The sequence below is a fragment of the Falco naumanni genome, chromosome 4, assembly GCF_017639655.2.
Source record: "Falco naumanni isolate bFalNau1 chromosome 4, bFalNau1.pat, whole genome shotgun sequence".
NCBI classification, from domain to species: Eukaryota; Metazoa; Chordata; class Aves; order Falconiformes; family Falconidae; genus Falco; species Falco naumanni.
Genome location: NC_054057.1, coordinates 12403396 through 12430523, shown reverse-complemented (window position 1 = coordinate 12430523; position 27128 = coordinate 12403396). Strand labels below are relative to the sequence as shown.

Here is a 27128-nt window from a genome sequence, read left to right as displayed (position 1 = left end):
TGGAATGTGCTGATTGTCCAGGCACAAGATATGTTAATGTTGTTAACTTGAAGATGTGCTGGGGTCCTTGAATGGAATGTGCTGATTGTCCAGGTGTGAGATATGTTAATGAGTTCCTTGAAAGTTGATGAATAGACATGAGTGACTTGTATAAGGAGGGGGCTGAGGGGTTCCCTCGGTGGGTGTGCATGACTTTGGTGGAGCCATCCCCCATGCACCCAGCGCTGCCAATAAAGGATACTTAGTCACTAAGAAAATTTGACTTCCTTCTGTAAATCAATTTGGCGACCCAGATGGGACACCTCTCTGCCGGGCTGTAGGACCCGCTGGGGACAGGACTCCCTAGGGTACCCCTGGGATTTCCCAGAGGGACTCCTTGACTCAACGGATCACTGCTGAGGCAGACAAGGACCCCATTGCTGTGACGGTATCCTTTTTGCTGGTTTGTTTGTTTGGTAGACCGGTCATTTGGAACTGCCCATAAGTCAGAAGACAAAAGTTAACTTCTGCAGGGTGGTGTATACTTTTGTGGCTAGCACCTTAAGTGTACTTTTGGTTTTGCTGGCATTCAATTGCCGTTTGGAGCCTGGCAAGTTCGCCTGTAGGGCTCGTTTGGTACCGTCTTGCTTATTACGGTTTTCTGACTTACTGGGTGTGGAATTTGACTCTTGATTATTGTTATCGTGATTTTGGCTATATTCTTGGTAATAATAGTGGGTTCTTGGTGTTGCTGTAGAAAGGTGCCTGCGTGCTGTATTTTGTAAGTGTTAAGTGTGTTCTGTTAGTGTGAAGTGGGAAAATGGGAGGAAAACAAAGTGGTGGGATTTTAAAGAAAAGCCCTTTAGGATGTGTTTTGAGTCATTGGAAGGATATTGGAGGATCCGCTGGTGGAAATGTGAATAGGAAAACATTGATAAAATATTGTAATCAATGGTGGCCGCTTTATAAGCTGGAATGTGGAGAAAAGTGGCCTTTTAATTAATAATTATAAGGTTATTAATAGTTGTTATACTCATTTATGCTGGAAATGTAAGAACATTTCTGTATTAAGTATATTATAAATGTTGGTATGTCGTTATTGTCTTGAACAACCGAGCGGGGAATGTGAACCTCTATACGTTTTAAAGTGTATATGGTGTAAAGAATTATTATATGTATGGTGGGGACAAGAAATTGAATGCCCTTACTGTAAGGTTTGGATGCCTTGGGATAAGAGAGAGAGCTGTAAGTGAAATTAGAGTGGTCTGCTGTAAGTGAAAGTAGAGTCGTCTGTGGCTGGGATAGCGATTGAGGTAACAAAGTGGTGGAACAGTAAGAAAGAGTCCGTTGGGATGTGTTTTAAGTCACTGGAAGGAAATGGGGGGGCAGCCTGGGGGAAGCGTGAATAAGAGAACTTTGGTTAAGTACTGTAATCGGTGGTGGGCCCTGTATAAGTTAGGGGATGGAGAGACATGGCCCTTAAATGGGACACTGAATTATAATGTTTTGTTACAGTTAATGTTATTCTTGAGGCGAGAAGAAAATGAGATCAAGTAATGTGTGCTGATATGTTTGTGTGAGATTAAAACCACTTGATCTTTGATTATGGCTCTAGAAAAAGATATAAAAAAACCTGAGACCTAAACTAGAAAGATGTTCTTGTTGAAATATTTGTGAAAAAAAAAAAAAAAAAAAAAAAGAGAGAGCCCAGGTTGTGCTTCCTTCTGTAGAGCAACCAGAATGAAACACGTTATAAGATAAAAACTTGTACTAATGTATGTAAGATCTGAAGCAGGGGGGTGTGGGGGGTGTGGGGTGGAGAATCAAAGACCCTGTGAAAGTGTTAAAGTATTGGGGTGAGTTTGTACAAACCCCCGTACCCCCTCGAAGGTGCATGCTGGACGCCTGGCAGGGTGTTTGCTGTTTGCCTGCGAGTGCACGATATGTAAGAACACAGACTTAGAGCAACAAGGAGCAGATTTGCGTTCAGGGTAAGAAAGAGTTAAAACAGAAGTGCTGTTGCAGAGGCAGGCCTGTGTAACCTGCAGAGCAGGAAGAGCATCTCCTGCTCCAATCCTTCTGATGGTGAGGAGGAGGGGGTTGCTGTTGCTGACAATTGAGCAGAAGGACCTGACAAAGTCACCCCAATTGCTGCAGCATTTGCAGCACAACAGGACCGGTAACGGCCCCTTTAGGGCAAGGCAATGGGTCTGAGGAGAATAAAGGTGAATCTTTGATGGGGAAATTTAGATGTTTGAAAGTTGGTTGTGAATAGGACTGGATAAAGGTTCGAGTTGATTTTTACTAGGTAATCGTGATGTAGAAAAGTTAATAGAAGGAAAAGGAGACGTGTACAGAAGGTAAGAGAAGAAGAGCTGTAACTAGTAGAGGAGACAAAGCAGAGAGAGGAAGAGTATCAGGCAGAAGTGAATGAACATATTGTAGGGAAAGTGGACACTGGAAGCGAGATTGCCCTAAGCTAAAGAACCAGCAAGGGGTTCTGGTGAACTAGGGACTAGGAAAAAATGAGGTGGAATTTTTAGTGAATACAAAACCAACTTATTTGGTGTTAAACTTCAGTGAAAAGAATTTGTTACAGTTGTGGGAGCTGCTGGCCACCAGGAAAACATCCTGAAACCTTTAAAGTCCAAACTAGGTCCTTGAATGGAATGTGCTAATTGTCCAGACACAAGATATGTTAATGTTGTTAACTTGAAGATGTGCTGGGGTCCTTGAATGGAATGTGCTGATTGTCCAGGTGTGAGATATGTTAATGAGTTCCCGGAAAGCTGATGAATAGACATGAGTGACTTGTATAAGGAGGGGGCTGAGAGGTTCCCTCGGTGGGTGTGCATGACTTTGGTGGAGCCATCCCCCATGCACCCAGCGCTGCCAATAAAGGATACTTAATCATTAAGAAATTTTAACTTTGTTCTTTAAATCAACTTGCAAAACAGCCACAGTGTTAACTGGGAGGGGGAACCTGAGCTCTCTGACACCAACACCTTCTCTATGGGATGCTGCTAACTGAGCATACCCTTATTCGCCACTGTTTGGGGGCAGGATTTTAAAGTCCTGAATACTGGAGGCCAGATTCCTGAACAGATCCCTAAATCCACCATCGTAAAATATCTCCAGTTGAAGGTAGCTGCGCTAGCCTGGCAGAGCTTTCAGTGCCTCGAGTGGCCCGTGCACACTGCTGAGGCTTAAGGACCACGACTCAAAACTCAGCTCAGATGAAAAACAAAACAGCCGAAAGCAACTGCAACAGCACGGAGCTTCGGTACCCTGTTAACCATTTGAACCTCACCACCTTGTAAAGGAAAAGACAAAGCGATTAAATAGTCTGTTTAACGCACGTTGCTGTATTAGCCTACAGTGGCCGAGAGGCTCTTGTCTCCCTTGAGGGCTCGGCTGAGCTGAAGGAAACACGACGCTGGTTTCTAGTAGTGAGATGTGCCCCAACATCCCCCAGGGCCTCCTCCCCCACCGTACCCCCCCACACCTTCGAAACCTCCGCTCCCTTCTCCATCCCTTGCAAGCAGTTCTATAGGCTATATTCAATTGTATATTTTCCTATCACTGGAAGGCTTGAGCTACACGCTTAAAAATGACATGGAAAGATTTCGATTGTGCTGCAACCAAAAAAAAAAAAAAAAAAGAAAAGAAAAAGAAGAAAATGGTTAACACCAATGAATAGTGCAGAATGTAAGGACTTGTTGTGGTGGGTGTCTGTCTTGGCATTTGTGCCATGAATCAGAACATGTAAATGTAGTCGCTTTAGACATATTTATTTTTGCAACAGCAAAATCAACATTGCTACTCTAGTTATACTTCTACTTAAGCCAAAGATCTTAGTGCACCATGGGGGAAAAAAGCTGGCAGGGGAAGCCTCTATCAGATTCCAGTTCATTTGGATTTTTGAAAGAAAACTGTTATTTTACTGGAATTCAAGAAACAAGGTGCAGGCAGACGCTAGGAGTGTTGTAAGGCAGCCGTTGCACGGTATCACGCTGGATGTAATGAAAAAAAGGAAATGTCATCCGTGATAAGAGAGAAATGAGAAACTGCGCCCATTACACACGGAGTTATCACTGAAGAAGTGATGCTCCAGGGTCTGCCCGAGCAGCCTTACGCCTTGCAAATGCCCAAACAAGTCTGAAACGCTCAGATAAGCAGAAGTGATGAGAAGTGATAAAAGGCCTTTGAGAGTGATATGGAGAAATAGTGCAAAATAGGGACAATAAACATCGATTGTGATTGTATATGTCTGCTCAAGGAGTGTAGGTATGATGATTAGTCACATAACCATATAGTTTTAAGGAAATGCCTACTCTTCTTCCTCTAACAAAGGGGCTATTTATAAAAAGGATGAGAAACATTCCAATGTTATCTAGAGATCTCCTCGCTAAAGAAAATCAGATGATCGACAAGGACATGAATTAGCTGCAAACTTGCAAGACCACCACATTCCAGGAAAAGGACTGATAAGCTAATTAACATACGAAGTGAGAGTATGTTTAGGTTTAGGTAACGAATATGTATAGGCGTTAATTGAATATGCATTTGGTTTATTGTATAAATATGAAATGGTTCGTCACTTCGGGCATGCACGCTTGCGGAGGAGCGATCCCCTGTGCATCTGCGCGCAACAAACATACCTGCTTTATAACTTTCGAGTTATAGAGTCTAATTCCGCACGTCAAGAGGAGCCAGAGAACGGACCGGGGAAAGGTACCTCCAGCACGTGCGAGAGTTCGGGTGGCGCTGAGCAGACGTGCGGTGGAAAATGCAGTTCGGTCGGTGGGAAGGCAAAGGCATCGGAGAGGTGTTTAGACACCAGTCCGACTAATTAAAACCTGTACCTTGTGGGGGATTTTTACTTGGAGATTCAAAAAACCGGGAGGAGAAAAAAAATGTTTACTACCGGCGGCAGGTGGGGAATCTCTTTGCATTTTTAAATACAAATATTTTTTTTCCCCTTCCCTCCCCCGCTACCGTTCTTTCTTGACTCTCCTCCTTTTATCTCTAGCTCGCTCCAGCAGCCGGTGGCCGCCGCCCCTCAGGGCACGCCGGAGCCCCCGGACCCTCCGGACCCAGGTGAGCGTCCGGCCCCGCGGGGCGGCGCTGGGCGGGGCGCGGGGAGCCGGGGGGTGTCCGCGGCCCCGACCCCGGCCCCGGGCCGCCCTGGCGCCGCCTCCCGCCCGGGGGAAGGGCCGGCGCGGCGGGGGGCCGGCTCGGAGGGGCGGGTCTGTGCCGGGCTGCGGGAGCCGGGGCGGCCGCCCGCCCCCCTGCACGCCCCAGCACCGTACGGGGCGCGTCGGTTGCGGGGAGCAGCGGGCTCGCCGCCGGCAGCCATGGTTCGGTCACCCCCCGCGCCTCCCCGGGCTCCGCCGGCAGCCGGACCTGCCCTGCCGGGTGCCCGCCCCGCCCGGGAGAGCCGCCCCCCGCCCTGCCGCGGCAGGAGGACGGGCAGGCGGCGGCCCCACGGCGGAGGTAAGGGCGGCGGGACGGCCCCGGGGCGGCGTAGGGGCTGCCCCGGGCGGCGGCGGGTGCCGGGCCTGCCCCGCCGAGCGAGGGGGGGCGGGTGGGGGGGCGAGCTGTGGGACGCGGAGGGGGGCGCTGCGCTGAGCCAGACGCGGCCCCCGCCCAGCGGCACGGTGAGGGGCCGCCCCGGGGCCGTGCGCGCCTCCTTCCCGCGGCCGGGAGGGGCTCCCGGGCAGCCCGGCCGGCCCCACGGCGCTTGGTGCCGGAGGTAGCGCCGCGCAGCCTGTGCTGACGGAGCGACGGCCGGCGGCTCCCCCGGCTCCTGCGGCGCTGCCCCGGCCCACGCGTGGCCCCGGCGCCGCTCGCCCCCGGCCAGCCAGGGTCGCTAGAACGGCGCTGGCGCTTCTGCTCGGCGCGTCCTGCGGAGCCGCCGCCGTTTTCTGGATGCGGGCGCAGGGGCGGCTCGGGGAGATGCCGTACGGCAGCGGGCGGGCAGCGCCGCCGCGGGGCACCGCCGTGAGGGGCGAGCTGCGCCTGGGGCCGGTAACCACGCGTGTCGGGAGCGTCGCTTAACGTCCTGGGGGCCTTACTGTGCCGGGGCCGACCCCCCAGCCTCGCCGCATCTGCTCTGTTACCGGGCTGGCACCTTGAACAACACGCCCGGGTAGCGGGGAGCCGGCGGCGGTGGCCGGTTTCCCAGCTTTGGCCACGCACCGAGCGGTCCGTACCGTGTGTGCCCAGCCGCGCAGACCCTCGTCCCACGGGAGAGCCGTGTGCGGCTTTGGCTCAGGAAGATGAGCTGGGCCACACGGCTGCAGGGGCTGGTGGGCACAGGGTTTCATTTTCCCCGAGCAGTTTATGATCCGAGACTTCTGTGGTACCTTGTGCAGATACAAAAGGTGCAGCAACCCCAGGGTGGGGGGTTGTGACTCTGACGTTCAGTACGTTTTGAAATATCGAGTGGAACTACCAGCATTTTTCAAGTTGGTTTTGAACTTTTACAAATAGCAGGTTCTTATCATGAATTAACAGACCAGCATCAACTGGTAATTGTTAAATTTGTCTTGCATGGTAGGTTCTTTTTTTCTTCCTTTTCTTTTTCTCCTTTTCTCCTCCCCTCCCCTCCCCCATGTGTTAGCTTGGTTATTTTTGTAAAGTAGTTGGAAAACTAGTTTCAACACCCTAATTGTAAGGGATCACCCCTTTCTATGGAGAGAAGGTGATTCATTTCTTTGCTAAATGTAGGTCTGCACCTCTTGCTTAAGCACATGGTTTTTAAGTGAAAGAATGATTGGAGCAGGATAAGGCAATGAATGTTCAGTTCTTGACCTAAAATGTAAATGGACTTCTAAGTGAAAGCCCCCCATGCGTGTTCCACCAGACTTATTTTGAAGTGTGTGACAGGTCCAAAACATGAAACACTAAGGAAAAAGTTGTGTTTTAAAGGTGACCTCTGTAGGTCTGAGTAAGTCTACTTGTGCTGTCAAAATGTTATTGTAACAGTATAATGGATTTCAAACTGGTTTAGCTGATTCATAACCTTTGTTTTGCCTTTTGCAAAATTGACCTGAGATATTTAAAGTTACTCTTAACCATGCTGTATCAGGACGAAGAGCCTGTTTAAACAGATGAAAAGTGATTGTTTTGTTCTGCTTGGTATTGTGTGGAGTTCTGAAAAGTTAGCAGTTGGATTCATCCACCCCTGGAATAATTTTATTTATTGGGCCCCAGTCCCTGCTGAGAACATTGCAGGCAACACAGTGCAAGCTGTGGATCCTCATCCTTTGGGAACTGCTATTTAAAACCGCTCTGGAGGACAACTGCAGATGAAAAAGAAAACTAATTCAGTGCCTGAAGCATGCTAAACTGCATGGAGCACCTGGCTTATTTTTTCTGTTCTGTGCTAAAATGAGAGAGAGTGCTGTTTAGGACAGCCTGGGCACTTCATCTTTGACGATGAGTAGAGCAAACAGGTGGGTTCCTACTTTCAGCTTGCTGCCTAACATTCTGGGATCAGCCCTAACCTTTGTATTCACTATGTTCCCAGCAAACTGTTTCATTCATTCTGTTTCTGTAATCACATGTAAGTTTGCAGATGAAATGTAAGCCCCGCAGTATTTTGCTGCCTTGGTAATACCCCCCCTAAAAATATATTTATTCTGAAATCATCTTTTAGTGGAGAAAACAATCATGTGGTCTCAGAGTCTGGCTACCCATTTTCTTAGGTGGATGTGTGTAACAGGACCAAGGATAAAGAGTGCTTGTACCCCAGTGGACACTGCAGGTGAGAGTTTTCTGTTCTGAATCCTGTCCATAACTCACTGTCCTGCATTACCTACAGCAGGTCGTAGCTGGTGCTTGGTAGAAGATGTGTAGGTTTGGTTCGCACGGATGTTTAAGATTGAGACTAAGGTTCTAGGGTTCCTGCCTAGGAACCATGAGTTACATCTTTAAAGAAAAAGCAGTGAACTTTTGCTTTGAATAGCCAGGAAAATATGCATCAGTTCATGCAAGGAAACAGAGTAATTTCTGTAGTAATGAAAGCCAATTCAGGTCCTGGCCTTTGCAGAATGCTCCAAGATTTTAGGGTCCAGTGGGTATGTTTGCTAAGGAAATAGATAAAAAGCGTAAGAGTGAACCTTGTCTTTTCTTCGGGGTAATAATTTATCATGGTACTTTGTTTTCAGGTACAACACTATTTATCCACCACCTAGTCTTCCTCTTCACGGTTTGCTGAAAAAAGAGATTGCAGTCTTGTTTTTTTAAGAAGTAATTCATAACGGGAGCACCACTGACTCCTTAATATTCAGCACCTATTTGAGTGCTGACATTCACTGTTGAAAACATGGTTGCCTAAACTTCTTTTTGGCCTCATCAAACCTACTCACGTAAGTAGGTCACATAGAATAGGCCATATGTGAGTGGGTCACACTGACTTGACTTACACAGGTGAAGTGAGGCATGTCTGCTTTTTTTTTTTTTTTCCCCTCACTGACATGTGGAATTAACTCTATAACTCAGTATAGATTATAAAGCTGGTATGTTTAATTCACCGGCGGGCATCAGGGTAGATAAATGCCCTGACTTCTTTGTGCACATGTGATTTAAAGTATACATTCATACATCCTCAACAGATGCCCTATTTAAATATATATATATAGAGAGAGAGAATCGGTTGGGTTAGGATAGTCTACTGAGAAGTCATTATCATAAGTTTCCTCCCATTTGCGCTTGCGCGCTGTCTCCATGATGGTCATGGTGGTGGTTGAGGATGAAGGCTTAGCAGTCTCCCTCGCTCTGAACTTTTCACCTTCACTCTTCGCACAAACTCAGTCGTGTCTCCAGTTTTTTCCAAACCATAAACCAGGACAGATCCAGTTTTCCTATCTCAAGGCACAGATGTACATACTGGTGTCGTTTTATCGGCACACAGAGCGTCCCAGGTCCACCTTATCAGTATGAAGGGCCTCGGGACTGGGATAATTTGCAAAGTCATACTGTGAAGCTCCACGCTTCATTTGCGAAGTCACACTACAAAACTCCTTTTTGCACGTACAATGAGAATTTTAATTATTCTAAGTTTTCCATATCCTATTAATCTAGTTATTGCTAAGCTTTCTATCACCACTGTGCTTGTAAGGTGTTGTTGGATTGCTCAAGGAATGCATTTTAAGGAAAAGACTAAACTGAGACACTGTGGTGGGTAAATTTAAAGTTTTAAGCATGGAGAAAGAAGAAGGAAATAAAAAAGGAAAAAAGACATAGAGGTGTTACATTGGTAGGGAAGAGAGAGAAGCCAACCCGCAGGCACGTAACCTGGGATGCAGCTCATGCCCCAGTCTAACTGCATTTTCCTTAGGCTTCTCACTGTAACCCTGCCCCGACAATGCTTCCAAAAGCTGTTACGTTGAGCCATAAATCCATATGCAAAATGGATGAGGCACATTTTCCAAAGCACCTTAAAAAACCGCGTGTGGGGAAATGGGAGGCCTCAGTGCTGCAGGATGTGGCATCACCCCTATGTATATGGTAATATTATTCACAAATAGAGAAAGTCTCAAGAGGCTTGTCATAAAACAAGTTCTTAGCTGGAGTTCTTGCAAGGGTTCAGAGCTGGCCTACTTGATTCAATAGTTTTCTTTCCCTTTTCTCTCTGATTATCATGATTTCTGTGTGTGCATGTGTGTGTGTGTATACGTGTAGACATTTGAAGAAAGGGAGTATAAAAATTGGATGCGTTCTTTGTCTTTCATGGAATATACGTGGGGATTTATTTAGATTAGCAGCAATGGGCTATGTATCTGTTCAGGTTTTTTTTATCTGTGGCCTGAATCTTACAGTAAAAATGTTCTTATTTTCCAAATCGCATGAACGCCCAAGCACTGATGCTGCCCAGTACCTGAATGAGAGCAGTAGTTGCTGTGCTGGGTCATTGTGCCATTACATGAGACATGCTCCAGCTTGCGGGGGGGGGGGGGGCAGGGAAGGAAAGCACTGCTCCCACTCAAACCAAGTACGTTTGCTGTATTTATTTGGATGTATTACATTCTCTATGATGATTTTGAAGCCTTTCCAAAGAACTGAATTCCTGTGCTCGATTAAAGAACACCTGCTCTAATTAATAATTAACATCCTAACATTGCTGCTGTTTATGAATTATGGAAGTTAAGGAAGAAGATGCACAGTGGGTGATCTGTATTGTTTGTACCGTACGTGTGTTTGTGTGTGCTCTATGTCTGTGCTTAGAAAGGGCAGTTTGGGGCAGGTTATGTGAAACCTCATACAAGCACAGTTCTTGGAACGCTGCTAGAGGCAGACTTTCACAGTATTAAAGCACTGGAGGGGGTGAATCTGTCCAGGACTTTGGGCACTGTTTGAAGTATTTACACTGAGTGTTTATGATTTTTTTTTTTTTTTTTTTCTTGGTGAGTGTCAAAAATTTGGTAAAGCGAAGGTAAGTAGAAACCAGGTAGGCTTTTCTCCAGCCCGTTTAAGAGCAGTCCCACTAAGCTGTATGCTTAACTTACAGAACGTATTTCAATTTTTTTTTTTTAACACATTGAGCACTAGGGCATGGCGATATTGCTACGGAGGGACATCTGCAAATAGTTCAATGGGTTGGGTCTCTGCTCACGGATGACTTATCTGTTAGCCAGAACTCACCTAGGTTTAGTAAGAAGGTGCATGAAGGACCGTGTGGTGTTTCAGGGAGAGGTGGGCTAAGAGAATAACCTCAGACATTTGAGGTACGTGTTGTCTTGAAAGACTGGGATTTTAATTTTTGTTACGGTGTGCTGTGGGATGTACAAGGGTTTGAAAAAGCTGCATCAAATGAGTGGCCAAGAAGTGTGTAGAGGGAGTCAAGCGGGGAAGGGCTGACCTACACCAGCATTATCCTGCTCCCTGGAGAGCGGGGAAGGTATTCCCAGCGTAGGGTGTGCGTGAGAAGTGTATGTGAGAGGTAATGAGGGGAATATCAGGCATAAAGAAGAAAGAATTAAAGAGTGCGGTAAATGTGGAAAACAGAAGAGTTTACATACAGTGGCAGACGCAAGGTAAAGATGCTCAATCCCAGAGGAGCTGAAGTATCAGGCTGTGGATTTTACCCGTGAGTTGGCAGGCGTTTGGGATCGCCATGGGGCTGGTAGCTTGAGCAAGCCGGGAGCTGGGTACTTGAGAAGGTGTTTGCCTGGCAGGGCTCAAAAGGAAGACGTCTGGAACGGAGTTGTGGATGAAGTTTCATCAGAAAGGGTGAGCCCTGCGTCCTGCCGTGTTTATTTAGCGGCTACATCGTACCAGTGAGGACATACTACCAACCTAGCCTGGGTAAGGGGAGAGAAAGAGAGGAGTCTCTTACAGAACCCAAATGTCACGTAGTTTAATGACAAAATAGACATGTAGGGACAGCAGAGGCATAGGAAAGAGGTCTCCCCCCCGTTCCCCCCACCCTCCACTCAATCTGGAAGAGTGATTGAATAAATTTAATAACCTTCAACAGATTTACTGTCAGAGATGTTGCATTCTTTCGGATGAAATTAATTTCTGGTGCAAAACACTAGCATGGGACCAAATGGCTGGAGTGTAAAACTCTTTGGTTTATGATTTAGAAGTGGTTTTAAAAGTTCATTTTGAAGGGGATATTGAGTCGTCTTCAGCATGTCTGCTTTTTTTTGATTTTTTTTTTTTTAATTTTTTTGGATTTTGAGATTTGATGTCTCAATTGAAATTAGCGATACTGTTTGTGTCTGCTTCGACTTGTACCTGTTTCTGCCTTCGTCTGGGAAGGTGGTTGGTGTTAGTTCTGTGTTTATGCTGAACGTGCAGAGAGTATGTGTGTTTTGTAATAGCTCACATAGCTGAGCCACACTGTGTAAAGCCCTAGCACTTTTGTTTCAGAACCGCATGTGGTTAGAGGTGCTAACAACTCTCTGCAACAGGAGCGCCTTTAACCGTGTGCGGTTGGTGGCAGCCCAGATGGTATTATTAGGATTTAGATGTGTCGTGGACATTTGGCAGGTGCCACATTTGGAGTCACAGTTATCTACAATTTGATTTACTCAATTGCGTTGCTTAATTAGCATGGTTTAGTGTGATTTTTTTTTTTTTAAGCGTAGCCTTTTATAACATAACAGTTACTTTGTTATTTGGTGTTTCCATCTGCCATTCCACCCTCCATGCTTTCTAAACCCTGACTACATTTCAAATAATAAAGTACTCTTCCTGTGTTTTCAGGATATTTTAGGGCTCATTATGAATATAGAGAAACAGCAAAAAATGTTTTGCTTTTAACTCAGATTAGGTAGATAGCAATTGGTAAGATTAATTATTATAATTTAAATTATCATATTATCATCTACACAGGCAAAGAGCAACATCAGTAACCTTAGAGCTATATGATAATAGCTATGCATAATTAGATTTAATTACTAATTGTATGTAATTCTACACAGTAATAAAGTGAAACTACTGGTGATGTTACTAAAAGTTGTATTTCTTTTGCCTAGTGTCTACAGGTGTGGGACAATTTTTTGGAAATGCTACTTAATGATTCCAAACATAGCAAAGATCACCAGGCCTGTGCTGCATCTTTTCAGCTAGTAGCAAGGAGAGGGCCAGTTCTGCAAAGAAGTGCAGTTAATAAAGGAGAAGGGACACAAGTCTGCAGAAAAGCATCTTAAAGGTTAATAATGACAGTAGTGGAACAATTTAAAGCTTGACAACTAAAAGAGAATGTAATGTAGGACAATTAGAAGACAGCATGTGAACAGGATACACCAGTAATCGGCACAAAACGTGATGTCCTTTTGCAAATAGTCGTGGCCGTATATACCTTTGCTCTGGCACTGGGATATTCATAGAGGTAACTTGGAGTCTGACTGCAGTGAAACAGAGCTTTTCCAGGGGCAGGTACCCCTGACTGTTGGTGCTGTCTGTGCACCCAGGCAGAACACCCTGTCTGCTCAGTTCTGCTGCGGTGAGATGTTGCTGCTATTAACTCCAGAGCTAGTTCCAGTGTCTCCATGCACTTGTAGCCCTGAGCTGTGTAGTTTTAGCCCTGTTTGACAAATGCATGCTGATTGACAGCTGAAAACAGCTCACTTATGCTTTCTGCTGCTCCTGGAGAGGGGTCTTGTTCACCCATCCAATGCATCGTGGTGGACCTATTTGTATTTTGATATCATTACAGGTTTTGCTCCCTACGTGTTGTTTTATGGACAACAAATAATACGTGAGTGTGGGGTGCAAAGGGAGGAGTTATGTGGAGGGATAGTTTGTACGGTGCACCCAATTCATGCTGAGAACAATACTCCAATGTATTTAATTGGAAACTGAAGGCTCTATTTTTAACATAGAAGAAAACTCTGGAAACCTGCCAGAGCAGGCAGCATCCTTTCAATTAAGCGTAGTCCAGGCCACCCACCTGAAAATCGTACTTTCTCTTACCCTCCACATTGATTCTTGGATCACCTTAAGTAGCAGCTTTGTTAGAAATTACTATTTTTCATATTCCAAAGACTGACAAACCGAAGCTGTAGTTGACCTGTGGTAAGTTGTACGTTAGGGAATGGGCAGATGCACGGCTTGAGCCCAGCTCTCCAGCCGACAGGGCTGGTGGGTAATTTGGTAAACCAGACTTAGTGTCAGATTGCGTTCTGTAGCCCAACTGAAACTACTAGATGGCAGAAGCAAGACTACAATTTGAGCTACTTGAGGATTTATTTTTTCATTATTTTTCGTGGGAGTGTTAGTGTAAACCTCCTGCCTTGTGCTTGCACAGAAATCCTTCCAAATGCAAACGGAAGGTTGTCTTCAGGTAGGGTTTCATGTGGAAGCAGCCTGCTGTGGGAGGTGTGAACTTCCACAGCCTCCAGCGGTAGGAGTGTAAAGACTGCAGCAGTAAATGGGGTTGGTGGTAATCTGCAATCAGCAAAAATCAGTCTTTTTCTCTGTACAGAGACCAACCACATGTGATCTTGATCTAGCTCTTGGGCTTGTAGTGATATGGTATTACTCAATTACTGTTTCTTCTGTTATTAATGCAAAATAAGCAACAGGACAGAAACACTAAGTGTGGCAGTGCTGTACGGAGTAAGTGGTATTTACACCTAATGCCTTTTGTCATTACATATGTATTCAGATTGCAAAATTAAGCTGTATTTAAGAAATGCCTTATTCAAAAACATGATATGGCTGTTTCTGGAGGAGTTTTCCTCCTGTTTCCTCCTGTTCTTCCCAAAGCAGTAGCCCAGCAGTCAATCCCAAGTGATGCGTAGGCATAGAAAGAAGCATTCAGTTGTTGAACAGTATTTTTCAGCTGTTCTTCATCACTGGGAAAGACTAACAAGCTGGTGGGAAGTGTAATGTCGGAGAGTAACTCTTTAACAGCATAATCCAGGGGATTTTTCTTTAAAGCCAAAACTGAGAAACTGAGGGGAAAAGGTTCTGGTTGTGTTGTGTGATTTCTGCATAGAGTGTTTCACTGAAATGATCCTCTACATAGAAATTGGTGCTGTGAGCAATCTTGCTTGTACTGTATCTGTACCACCACTGGTGTGAAAAGCTGGTCACAGGGTTGTGCTTCTTCAGAAACTGCCCTGGCAGTGGTGAAACTTTTTTTTTTTTTTTAAAAAAAAGGATGGGTAACTTATTGCAGTAATAGTCAGTGTGAGCAGGCATGAGCATATTTTAATACCATCTGCTGGAGGAAGAGATGGTCGTGGTGAGACTAACACGGTGCAGCATTATTAAGCTCATTCAGTAAGGATGGTACATTCACTTTGGTAAACTGCAGTGAACGGTCGTGCTCACAGACGTGAAACCCTGCCTCCCTCCCGTCCCCACTGGCACCTCCATTCGCAACAGCAGGAGCTTTGTGCAAAGGTCAGAGGAGGTCTCTGACCTCCATGCTGTTCTTAAGCCAAAGGCTCGTTAGGCGTGTGGTCCTGTAGTGCAGTTGGTAGCTCTCAGCCTGGAAGCTAAGGGTACCAAGGACACTGTCTATGGCTTCACAGAGAAGATAGTCAAATACATTAATTTTTCTTAAAAAGATACATAAAAATCAAGGCAGACTCCAGATACATCCAATGATTAATGTTAGGATTTATCCCCCATCTCTTTAGTGGTCAACAGCTCTATATATCGATAGGGAAAGACCTGAGAAGTTAGTTGTCTGTGGCTTCCTGGGGAAACCAAAGCCACGACAGTCTTCACAAATTTCTACGATCTTCAGGAGCATTTAGTTTCTCTTCGGAATGGACCTGTCCAGTCAGGCATGTCAGAAATTCAGTTGTCCTCACGGTGGTGCTGGGAAGGACCATCTCCACCGTAGACTTCAGCAGACGAGCATTGTGTGCAGGCAGTTTTCCACCGTAAGCAAGTGGAACTGTGGAGTGTTGAATGATCTCTAGGACACGCTGTGAAATCTTCACAAAGTTTCCACAAGCTTTTCTCTTCCCTGGCACTAAAATAGGTTTGTACACCTGGCGATTTTAATAGGAGCCATCGGGTTGTCACTCGTATACTTTCTGTATTCAAAACCAGTGCTTTCAGTTGTTTTTTCAAAGCATCACGTTATAGATACCATATTTCTTAACTGGTTCCTGCATTTGCCTCTTCATCAGCCACTAGAGTAATGAATTTGCTGCATTATTCAGAGCTGAGTACTGTCTCAGCACCAGCAGCTTTCCAGGCCACTCAGCTAAAGAGGAGCTGCTTGAAGTCTTTAATAGCAGTTATCCTTGACTTCTTATCCACTTTTTTACGATTATGATGATGGATTTTATTATTTAGGATGATGATAGATCATATTCATTGGACAAGTATTAGGTTGGTTCTTTGTCAAATTATAGATGAGCCCTGATCTTGCGAATGTGTAATTATGGGACTAACCATGCCTGTGAGTAGGTCCACTGCACTCACTTAAGTGTTTGCAAATAGCTAGTTACCATGTTCTCGGTGTCCCATAACGAAATTCCCTCTCCTGCTGTTTTACGACATAGAGGAAAACTGGTTTGGGGTGTGTGTGTTTAGAAAAGTAATTTTTTCTTATATTTGGCAATAACAAGTCATATGATCATTGCCAACTGCAGCTGACAAAGAAGACACAATGAATTGGAAAGTCATTTTTAATAACTAGAAACCATTAGGCATCATTGAAGGAAAGCACCTCTTGTATCAGAGTGACAGATGAGTGCCCTGTATATCTATTTCTTGTTAGAAATGCCTGTTTATAAAAAAGTTCCCTTCCAATCCTTGAAAAGAAAGTACAGAAAAATGGAAAGCCAACAAATAAATTAAAAATAAAATTTATGTTCATAATTTAAAGAGTAAATGTTAATAGAATTAATCAAAATGAAATCAATTTATTTTCAAATTGTATTTAATTTTACTCCAGAGTTTTGTTTTTAAACCCTCTTACATTTTAGTTTTAATGTATTTTGTATGAAGCAATAATTTTTTAAAAATCTCTTGCACATTTTGGTGATGTTACAGGTGAAGCTTTTATATAGTTTATGTTTTCATGTAAAACCTGAAAAATAAATTTTTTATTTTTAGAACAGGACACTAACTTAGAACATTTGCTGCTGTTGAGAGCTTGTCTTTCCTGCTCCTGCCATAGCATTTAACTGGGAGTATATGAAACTAATGTAATGCAGCCACTTGGTTTTCTGGCTGCCATTCCACTGAGTTTCTCGTTTTAATCACTCAGGCTTGCCCTATAAAAGATGAAATATCAAAAGTTTTTTAAAATGTAAATATGCAAAGTCCTTTAGCAGTGATTCCTTCTTCCTTCAGCCCTATAATAAAAATACAAAAAGTCTGCTGATAGGACTATACTTGAAAAATGTTTCTGAGACCACTAAATCGGAACAGTTTCACTGATGGAGATTGAAAAAAAAAAATTTTTTTCACCCACTCCATCATGTGGATATATTGTAACTGGGTAATGACTGCATGAAGTGATGCAGAAACAGAGCTGCTGTTACCGTACCTGTTAAGGTGATGGTTTTCCTTTAGCGAGGGATTTTGCTAACTGGCCATGTGTAAGTGCCTGTTTTAAGATTCCACCCCAGAGTATATATTTGGCTTGACTATGTTGTGAAATGACATCTATAGGACACTGATAGCACAAACTTTCCATAAAATCACATCTTCATGTGTCTGTCTGAGAAAAAATTTCTCTGCTGATGGGTTCAGTGCCTGGGCACCAGAAGGGGAGGTGGTGTCTGCACTCTTGAAAGGACACCAGTCTCATTTGGACCCCAAAGTCTACACAGAGTCAGTTCATCCGCATGAATGAACCGTTCAGCGTATATTTTATTTGAAATGCTATAGCTGTAGAAAAAAAGAGAAAAAAGTGCGTTTTCAAGAGTAATTTTGGCAACGTGTTTTATTTGTGTCTTCAGGATGTTGACCTGAAAGCATGTCAGGAAGCTTTGGATCACTGCTGTCCACGCCAAGGAGATGATCAGCTGGAACTGCAAGAGAAGGAGGAAGAAGACATAAATCAAGTAAATAATGGAAAAAAGGAAAGAAGGGAAGACTGAAAAGGAAGTGAGGAAGGCTATAGGTCTTATATAGAGGTAACATAGGGATAGAGAGTGGTGAAAGAAAGGGGCGAATGGTGTTGAAAGGAATATCTGATTTCCTTTTTTCATTTGGAGTGTACACCTGGTACATCTTGAAAATTGCTTCCTCCTCTAGTATAGTTTATGTAGTTAAAATGGTGTAAGGTTTACAGAAGTGACTTGCAACTAACTATTTTTCAATTTGTTTTTATTTTCTCCATTGTGAAGATGTTGTGTTTGTGGGCACAGATTTTTTTTTTTTTTGCCTACAGATGCTAGAGATGTGGATGCTAAATTATGCTGCTTTCACCATTTATGTAAAGCTTGATGTTCAGGTGCAGATTTACATTTGGGAGACTGGATTGTTCAGATCTTAACATGTGTATTGTAACTAGAAGGCAGAGAAATAATCTTAATGGTGTTAAAGCAAAACAGGTACACTTTGGGTTTTGTTCTCTCTGAAATCTACAATGAAAAGAACATCTAATCTTCTTGAGACCTTGTGAGAAATGACAACACCGATCCGGGTTTCTCATTAGCTCGTCTGTTTGCCACTGCCCTGGCAGATAGGCTTTGAAAAAATACTTGATTTTTACACAGTTTTGGGTAGATGCAACCTCAGAGAGGAGGAAAGCCACAATCCCATTGTTGTGGGGCAGAGCAGAGATGCTCCTGCCATGGGGTTACTCCTCATTCTAGCGACGTGACATCTCCCCTCGGGATGAAGGCTTGATAGCAGGGTCAGCAGCGGTATTTGACTGAGCTGTGCTCTGTTTTCTCTTGGACTTTGATTTTTACTTCCTTTTGGTTAAAATAACTGTGCTTTACAAAGTGTTTTTGTTTCTTCTGTCACAGAGAAACCACAACCATCTATATTCCCTTCTCAGAGGGCTATTTACAGCTTCTGTCATCGCAGATGGAAAACTTGCTAGAGGTAAATGAGAAAACACATGTATTACTAATAGATTGGAATACAGTCGGTGATTACTGGATAATGACTAACTCTGTTTTATCTAATAAAAAACCACCCAGGGAATATATCAGCAAATCAATGCAGTAAAACTTACCTGAAGACATTAAGGATACTACTATCTACCTTTTACAGCCGCTTTCATTGGCTCTATGTGAAAAATTTTCCCCAGTAACTTGTCTGGATTTGAAAGCTACAGAGTCCTGCTTTTCCTGTGACCTGGTCTTCAAAGTCAGATGCAGCCACTGGACAACTTGATTAGTTCAACTAGTAATTCTCTTGCTGAAACCAAATGCCAATTCATATTTATACAGCAGCTCTTGGTGTGTTTCTCTAGAGCAACTATCAGCCATTAAGCATTTGTGGTGAAAGATTGCTGTTGCCATAAATACTGGGTCAAGTGCTTAGACGTGTACTACCCTCAAGAAGAACAGACCCATCTTTGCTGCAAATCAGGTCAGTCAGCATTAGCAGCAAACCCATTTTTTTTCTTCTTTTTTTATCCTCTGGGCTTCTGATACTATCGTTTACTTTCTAGGTGATCATCTTCACAAAAAACAATTGTTATCTTAATTGGAGTCTCCCTCCTCTCCCACAGCTCGTAGCTGCAGTCATTAACCATGAAGCTACTCCCTACATTCCTTTTTTGCAATAGTCCAAGTGCATCTTGCATGCACTTCCCATTGCAGGAGCCTGCCAGGATCATTAGTGTTTTCCGAATAACTTCATGGTTATCTTTGAAACACCTAGTTTTGGGAATTTCTAGGTTGGATAGTGCCTCCTAGCCCATAAATAAGCCTCCTCCTCTGTTCAGCTTTGGTAGAAGATTGCACGCTAAGGTTCAGAAATTCAACTGTTTAGTTTTCTCTGTTCCTTTCATAATTTGAAAGGAATTTGGCTGTAGCTTTTATGTAGCTATAACAATACACGGTTGCATATTTTATGTAAGACTATTAATGCACTGCCATCTTGTGACAACCTATCTGGTGAAAATGGATTGCTTGTTTCTTCCAGGTAACAATTCTTTACAGTGGGGGGGATTTTTTTTAATAGTTTAATTGTTAAGAATATTTATTTTCAAGGGCTTAATTGAAAATACCAGCTTTATCTCACAGGCTACAGGTGGTCTAGTATAAGGTAACTTCCTAGGAGAAATAAGGCAAGACTTTTTTTTCAGTTACCTGAGCTCCCAGTAAGCACAGTAGAGAACTTAAGACATTCTGGTCATTATGGTACGTCATTCCTTTCCTGTGGAAAATGCTTTTTACATTGTCTGTTCAATGAACAGCAGTCAGAAAAGCCCTTTCCTGCATCAGTGTAGGGATGCTTAGCTATGGAGGAATCATATCATATGCTTCCTACTTGATCTATTTACATTCCCAAGCTTTTATGACTACTTTGCTTGTCTTCAAGTGCTCTGACATAATCTTGGGCAGTGGCTTTGTACTTCTAGGACCCAGCAAGTATATAACCCAGGCCCACAAAAGGTGGGCCTTGATGCTGCTGCAGCACTTGTTTGTTGTCTGGACTTCAGGGCTGAGGCATCATACAGCAGCTTTATTTTTGTAAAAGAAAAATTGAAGAGTAATTTAAAAGTCAAAAGACATCCACAGAAGGTGTGATCTGGGGGGGGGGATGTTTACTCCAAACTGATTAGTAAAGAGTTGAGAGTTGAAATCGGAACGCGATAGACCTGAGTTCAGAAGGAGCTAAGCCAGCGCGGCAGCTCACAGCCCCGAAGGCTTTATAAACTGTGAAAGAAAAGCAGTGAGACTGTGACAGTATGATCTTAACATTCCTGCCCTCCTCCCCTCTTTTCTTACACCGCTGTTCCCACTGGCTAACTCCTGAAGGTGAGCTATTTCTCTTCTTTACAAGGTTAATTTTATAACTGTTCAGCACCTTGAACCAGGTCACCCTGGAATTGATTGATTATCAGCACCACAGCCAGGGAAGGCTCAGGACTGCTTCTCCTAGGAGGACCTTTTCTTAGACCAGATCGTTGTAACACGTAGGCTGTAGTTTGATGTACACTTAGCAACAGTCCCATTTCTACTTCTCAATACTCATCCGTCCCACACTGTCCTTTGTGAGTCCTCCTCCCGTCCCTCCAGTCACTTTTCTCCTGCACCCTTCCTGCTTCCTCTTGCCAACATGGGTTATGCTTTGTACAAATGGGAAACAATATTCAGGATAGCTAGAAGAAGAGTTTAACATGCAAAATTTTGACTCTATTAAAGTCAAATAGTGGAATATTAAAAAACAAATTGATCAAGACTGTGTAAGTGAGGGATGTAGAGGCATTAATTTTATAAAAGATCCCTTTTTTTCCCCTCGTCATCTTTTAGGTGGATTTACTGGAAGATATGCAAGTTGCTACTTCTAGTAGAAGCCAAGACCCATCATCCTCACACCACAATATAAGTTTCATCCAGACACATCACCAGTGTTTCAGTCCTCGTGATGCCACGATACTAAGTACAGACTACCCCACTCAATCAAATTCAGAAACACATTTACAAAGGCAAGAGTCTTTTCCTCAGTCAACCACTAATATCACAAATCCAGAATCATTACTTCATGGGTCGGATCTGACAGGGCTGTTTTCAGTTGATGACATCAGAAACCTAATAACCCCTGATGGTAATTTTGATGAAATTAAATTCATGGTTTTGGCTTTGGAGGAAGGCTTTCATCCTAGAGAAGTTTCTCAGCTCTTTGAAGAAGCTGGCTCAGATTCAGGACTGTCTTTGAATTCGAATCATAGCACCACCTCTTACTCAGTCTGTAGTGAAGGTGCTTCTGGGTACAGCAGTGATGTTAAATCTGCTTCTTCACATGGCTTAGGAGCTGTTGGTAGCCATTGCCAAGAACACACTAAATATGGCCACGTGGAATATCCAGGTGATTCAGAGTGTTCTGGAGAAGCGACACTTGAGCAGTTTCTTCATACCCACACTTATAATCAGCTGCCAGGTCAACCAGCATCCACTCCAGAGCATCATCAACAGATGCAGATGAAGAAACCAAACAAAGTAAAGGGTAAGTGCCACAATTCTACTGATACAAACCTTAGCAGCGACGAATGCCATGCAGAAGCTCTGAGAATACCGTTTTCAGATGATGAAATTGTGAGCATGCCTATGGACTCTTTCAAAACCTTGCTAGCAAAGAACCACCTGACAGATACTCAGGTATTACTTCTACGTGACATCAGACGAAGAGGAAAAAACAAGGTCGCAGTTCAAAATTGTCGTAAACGCAAACTGAATGCAATTCTTAGCTTGGAAGAAGATGTGTGTAACCTTCAGACACAAAAGGAAAGCCTTAAAAAGGAGCACTCTCAGTGCAGCAGATCAATCAGGCAGATGAAGCAAAAATTAAACAACTTGTACCGTGACATTTGCAGTAGATTGAGGGACAACCAGGGTAGACCTGTTAACCCACGCCAATATGTCATTTGTTGCCATAGTGATAGCAGTGTTTTCATAATGCCCAAACACTTTGTCACATCAAAACAGAAACAAGACAACAAAAAAGAGCAGAAACAAAAATAAGATGGCTGAAGATCTATTAGGTTTTATTTTCCTGAAAGCATAACAATATTTACGTGAAGACCAGAGGTCATTGACTACAATAATACACACAGAAAAGACTACATTTGAGAAGACTGGATGTTCAAGGGTCTAGCAAACCCAACTGACTGATCTGTTAGAAGGGCTACCAGCTGAGGCTTCCAGAATGATGAAATCTCTTTTAATTAGAATTAAAGGAGCTAGGCCATTGGTGTAAGCGTAGTTATATAGACCTGTGTAAAACTAGGAATTCTGGCGATGGGGGAAGGAGGAGAGCATTAATGGGGGAAAAAAGCAAGCTTTAGATCAAAGATACACGTAGAAGAAAAATGTGGTTTCAGTACCTGATACTTCATACACGAAGTGACCTTATTTTATTCTTTTTTAGCACTGAAAGAAAAACTGTAGCGCAATTTAATCTTCACCTTAAATTCACTGTGGGTTTATGTATTCCTAAGAGATACTCTGTGCTTTGCATTTGTTCAGAGCTGTTCTGCTTTTCCTAGTTTCCCTTTGAGGAGAGAGGCTGAGGAAGCAATTGCATTTTTGCTTATTGCTTTCACCATCATGGCTCCAAGCAAACATAACATGCTGGTTAATTTTACACTCGTATGGAACATCTGCAAATAGATTCTGAAAAACAACTTGTATCTGATTCAGTATTTTCTTACCTTCATCCTCTGCAACTGAATCATTCTCAGCTTTTCTTCCATGAAAGTGAGTAATGGTGAATGAGTTCCCCGTCGTTTCCTGGTCTGTGATACATTTATTTGTGTACCTTCCCTCTTCTCCCCATTTGGATACATTCCTGGAAAAGTACTGAAGTTTTTGCTTTTAACTTTTTAAAACTGGTATTTTTAAAGTATCTTCAATGTTGTGGATTATTTTTTTTGTCTCCCTAAACCTTTAAAGTAAATTAAACTGAAGCAAATTGCTATTTATCTGTACTTGTGATAATGAGGTTACACTCCAACAGTGGCTTGGAATGAAGAGATGAACTTTTAGTTTTGACATTTATTTTTACTATGAAGAAGATGACATTTTATTCACTCTCATGCTTATTCACAACACCTTATCCTTTTCTATTTTACAACCTGAAAAGGGTCTGGAAAAAAAGATGGCCTAAAAAGGCATGTAGTGAATTATAAGGAATGTTAGAAGTATACTAGTTCATAAGATAGTAAAAGAATTACTAACAACTAGATAGCAAGAAATACTTTTTATATCTTTTATCAACAAAACCCATTAAAAGAAAATCTCATTGATTATGGGATGATGACAACATAGCAACTTGATGATCAGGTATGTCAGAAAAAGCACTTGCACCAAACACAGGAAAACTACACATACATGCAATACAAGTTTAAATGCCAAATTATCCCTTTTGAAGAAATAAACTATGCCACTAGCATGTAAATAATGTTTGTTTGCTCTTGTGTGCACAGCACCTGGTAGCATCGAGTGGTTATTTTTCTAAAAAGAGCGCACTGCCTCAGAACGCACTGAATTACCGATAATGAAAAGAGCCAGTTTGAACAGTTTCCTCTGCATTTTATATTAAAAGATTTCTTTAAAAAAACACATGCATCTTACCAGTTTTGCCACAGCCTCAAACTGATAGAGTAAATTCATAGTGGAAACTTTCACTATAGTGAGGCCCTGAAATTTCTTGCTGTTGGTTGAGCATCAGTGTGAAGCATCTCCATCCTAACTGGTATTCACAAGGCATTTATTTAATTGCTAGCTCATCAACCAAAACATGCCACAGGTAACGGGTACATAAAATTAATTGTGACCTTTCTTTCTAGTTCCAGGAAAAATAAAATAGTATGTTTGAGTGAGCACAATTCTCATCTTTTAATTAAGTGACATAAACATTTTAAAGTGCATGCAGGTAGCCTTTGCAGGACCAGGTCTAAGTGGCCCACGTGCACACATTCTGACAAGATAGGCCTATAACTGATAAAACCAGAAGCCCAAGTATTTCTGTTTTAGAGTCTCACAAGTTTCTACAGTCCTATGAAGGAGGGGAGAAAAAAATATATATTCTTTTTTAAAATTAAAAATGGTTAAACCTCCTGATGCCCACTCATTTAGTAGTATTAGAGAGCAAGTTCTGGGGATTCTGCATACGAAAGCCAGCTACTAGTGGAGTAAAATATACACCCAACTGAGGAACAGTTGCATGGTTACATTTTGGCACCTGCTGAAAATAGGGAACCACGCTGAACTCTTTCAAGCAATCCCAATAGGAAGTAGCATGCTCCAGCTGAAGCATAGAAAGCAGAGACATGGGCCCCAACCCCATCCCCTTACCTGTGTATCTGCACATTGGAAAGTTATCACAAACTGCCCTCTGCCAATTACACTCATTATTGTTCAACAACTGTATTTCTACGAAGAAATTTACATATGGATCACAGTTTCTGAGAACACAACTAGCAACTGCACCCCTAGCAACCCTCTCGCGTGAATTTTGGGTGGACTGTGAGTAGTGCCAATGATACAGAGCATCAGGGCTGGATACACTACGTAATTTTCTTAAAACCTTCAGCTACCCACCCACAGAAAAGACAAAAAACTGTAGGCAGAATTCAGGATGATGTCCTGTTTTTTCCATTTTAGTAGACCACCATTCAATTTCACCTAAAAACTGCCGACACTTTTGGAAGTGTCTTCCCTTTCTGTGACTAGCCTGTTTGAAACCCATGCCCAAAAAACCCCCAACCAACTCCAAACATTGCCTTATCTTGCTTACACCTCATTTTCATGACCTTGTAGTGTTAAAAGTTAGGCTAGACAGATAAGAGGTTTTATAGCAAGACTTCCTCCCAAGACAAAGGGTTCCAGAAGCTACTTTTAATATGCTTCACGCAACGGCCTTGGACTGCATTTTTAGCTACATACAAAAATAAGACACTGTGCAGGAGTTGAGCAGCGATTCAGGAAAAGCATTAAATAAAACTTTTAACTGAAATGATTGTAAAAGAGGGGAAACCCCTGACTACAGTCAATCTTGGGTTTCTTACTGGTAGATCTAACTTTCAAGGAACTGAAAGCCCAAGCGTGCAAACCGGGAACTAGCATTGTGTAAAAAGACACAACATGGTATCAGACTTACTAGGGCTGCATCCTACCTCACTTGAATACTCAACATGGAGAAAAAGCATCTCCCTGAAGTAGGAACAATGAAAAAACACTTTTAAGACTTGCGACACTGCTACAAAACTGCAAAGCCGAGGACTGTAGATGTAGCTGTTCCTACGGCATCACAAAATGGAAATACCAATGTGGGAGCTCTCATTAAAGTATCGTTCCCATGGTAAAGCTATTAAGTAGTCTGTAACACTTGAGTGGTAAACTGAATGAGAAGAGGTTATCTGCAAGAGATTAGGAAAGGTTGAGTAAAAAGGCGAAACAGTGGGTGGCAAGGAAATCACAAAGCATACACATTAACTTTCCCGTTACTGCCAGCAATGCCACGCATTGGCACTGCGGAACAGCATCAGCACTTCGACCCATACCTCTTCTAGAGAAGCATCCATTAGAAACAAACCCAAGTTTACTACTTTAAACCAGCCCTCCCCTCCCCGCAGAGGCAACGCGTACTGCTGTGCAACTCCACTTTCGAATGACCACCAACAGTCCTGCACTGCAGCGCAGCTTTAGCTTTGCGTTCGCTTTATTCAGTAGAGCTGGCTTTTTACAGAAGCTAAAGTGTACAAGTGAAAACCATTCCTGCTCAAGAGCTTACAATCTAGTTTAAATGGGTAACTGGAGTAAGACACTTCAAAGGACAAAGCAACTTCATCAGTATCAGTTTGTCTGTTTTAACAGCTTATTTGCCCCAAAATACACACACTACATATGTATCTCATGGAGCCACCAGTATGGTTCCAACATCTCGAGGACAGAGCAGGCAGAGGCCTATAAATAAGGCAACAGGACACTCGACACCAGGTTTAGTGCAGTACTGTTTATTAAATAAACCAAACTGAGATGACACGTGTAGCCATGTGAAATCTTATTACTGTAGCATACCTCGTGAAAGCATGCAGCAACTCGATAGCTGCTACAACAGCTACTAAGACTCCATTAACCGCATCAGCCATTGATTTTCATGCAAGAATGCCCAGGAACAGACCAAGAAAGACCAGACCAAATAAAAGCGAGGTGGGCAGGAATCATGTGTTGGCAAGATCTTGGGGGAAACAGCAATTTTCTGGGACTTGCCCAGTCACCTTGTTCATACAATGGAGCAGCATGGGAGGTCACACGAGCTAGTTCATAAACTACATGGTCCCCAAACACTGGCGGGGAAGTAAAAACACTGTTTCTTACTTCATCGCACTGTCGGGCAAGTCACACAGCCATTTAAACACCGTTTACTTTTACTGTTGATAAGGAAACCTGTTCTTGCTTCATGAACCGAGTAACTTCTAAAAACACTGAAAACTTCTGCTGCAACGCAAACCAACACTAGCTGCAATCAAGAACCGTTAAAAGGGACAGGGTGACTTCTAGTAAAACAATCGTTACACAGGCAAACCCTTCCGTTACACTGCGATGCGTTCCTACCGTATCACTGTGTACGAGTGAGAAGAAAAGGTGGCATCTCCCTTACTGGGGGGGGAAGAGGGAAGTAACAGCAGTATTATGGGATTCCACTTGCATCACAAACCTGAATCACTACAGCTACAGCAGGGAATGTGCTGCTCCAGTATGTTCTCAGCAAATCGTCCTCTTTCACAAATGCGGTCAAGCTGCCAAAACAAACTCGGCTGACAGCCCCTTCAAAACTCGGATCTATGGGGTTTGGGGGGTGCTTTTTCTTCCCCAGAAGTAGCATGATTTCATCCCCAAGGTAGTATGTACATTCATCGTCAAACCAGAAGAATGCAGTCTCCTTCCCTACACGTGACAATGTTAAATTCCTGCAAGTTTTACAGTATTGAGAGCAATTTTTCACATTTCCCTTAACACTTTCAGCACCTGAAGCGTAAGTAGTAGAAGTGGATGAGACTCAACTTGCATTGTAAGTAACGCAGA

The 27128-nt window shown here is 43.2% G+C and overlaps 1 protein-coding gene across 1 annotated transcript; it reads left to right on the top strand.

Annotated features, from left to right (window-relative positions):
* The first annotated feature begins 5651 nt into the window (after positions 1-5651).
* On the top strand, positions 5652-22720 carry NFE2L3 (nuclear factor, erythroid 2 like 3). Its single transcript, XM_040590237.1, is given in 5 exon segments — positions 5652-6009; positions 17373-17477; positions 18390-18418; positions 18420-18468; positions 20853-22720. Coding segments are annotated over 5 exon segments (1491 nt in total). The 5' UTR covers positions 5652-5910; the 3' UTR covers positions 22062-22720.
* The last annotated feature ends 4408 nt before the right edge of the window (positions 22721-27128 follow it).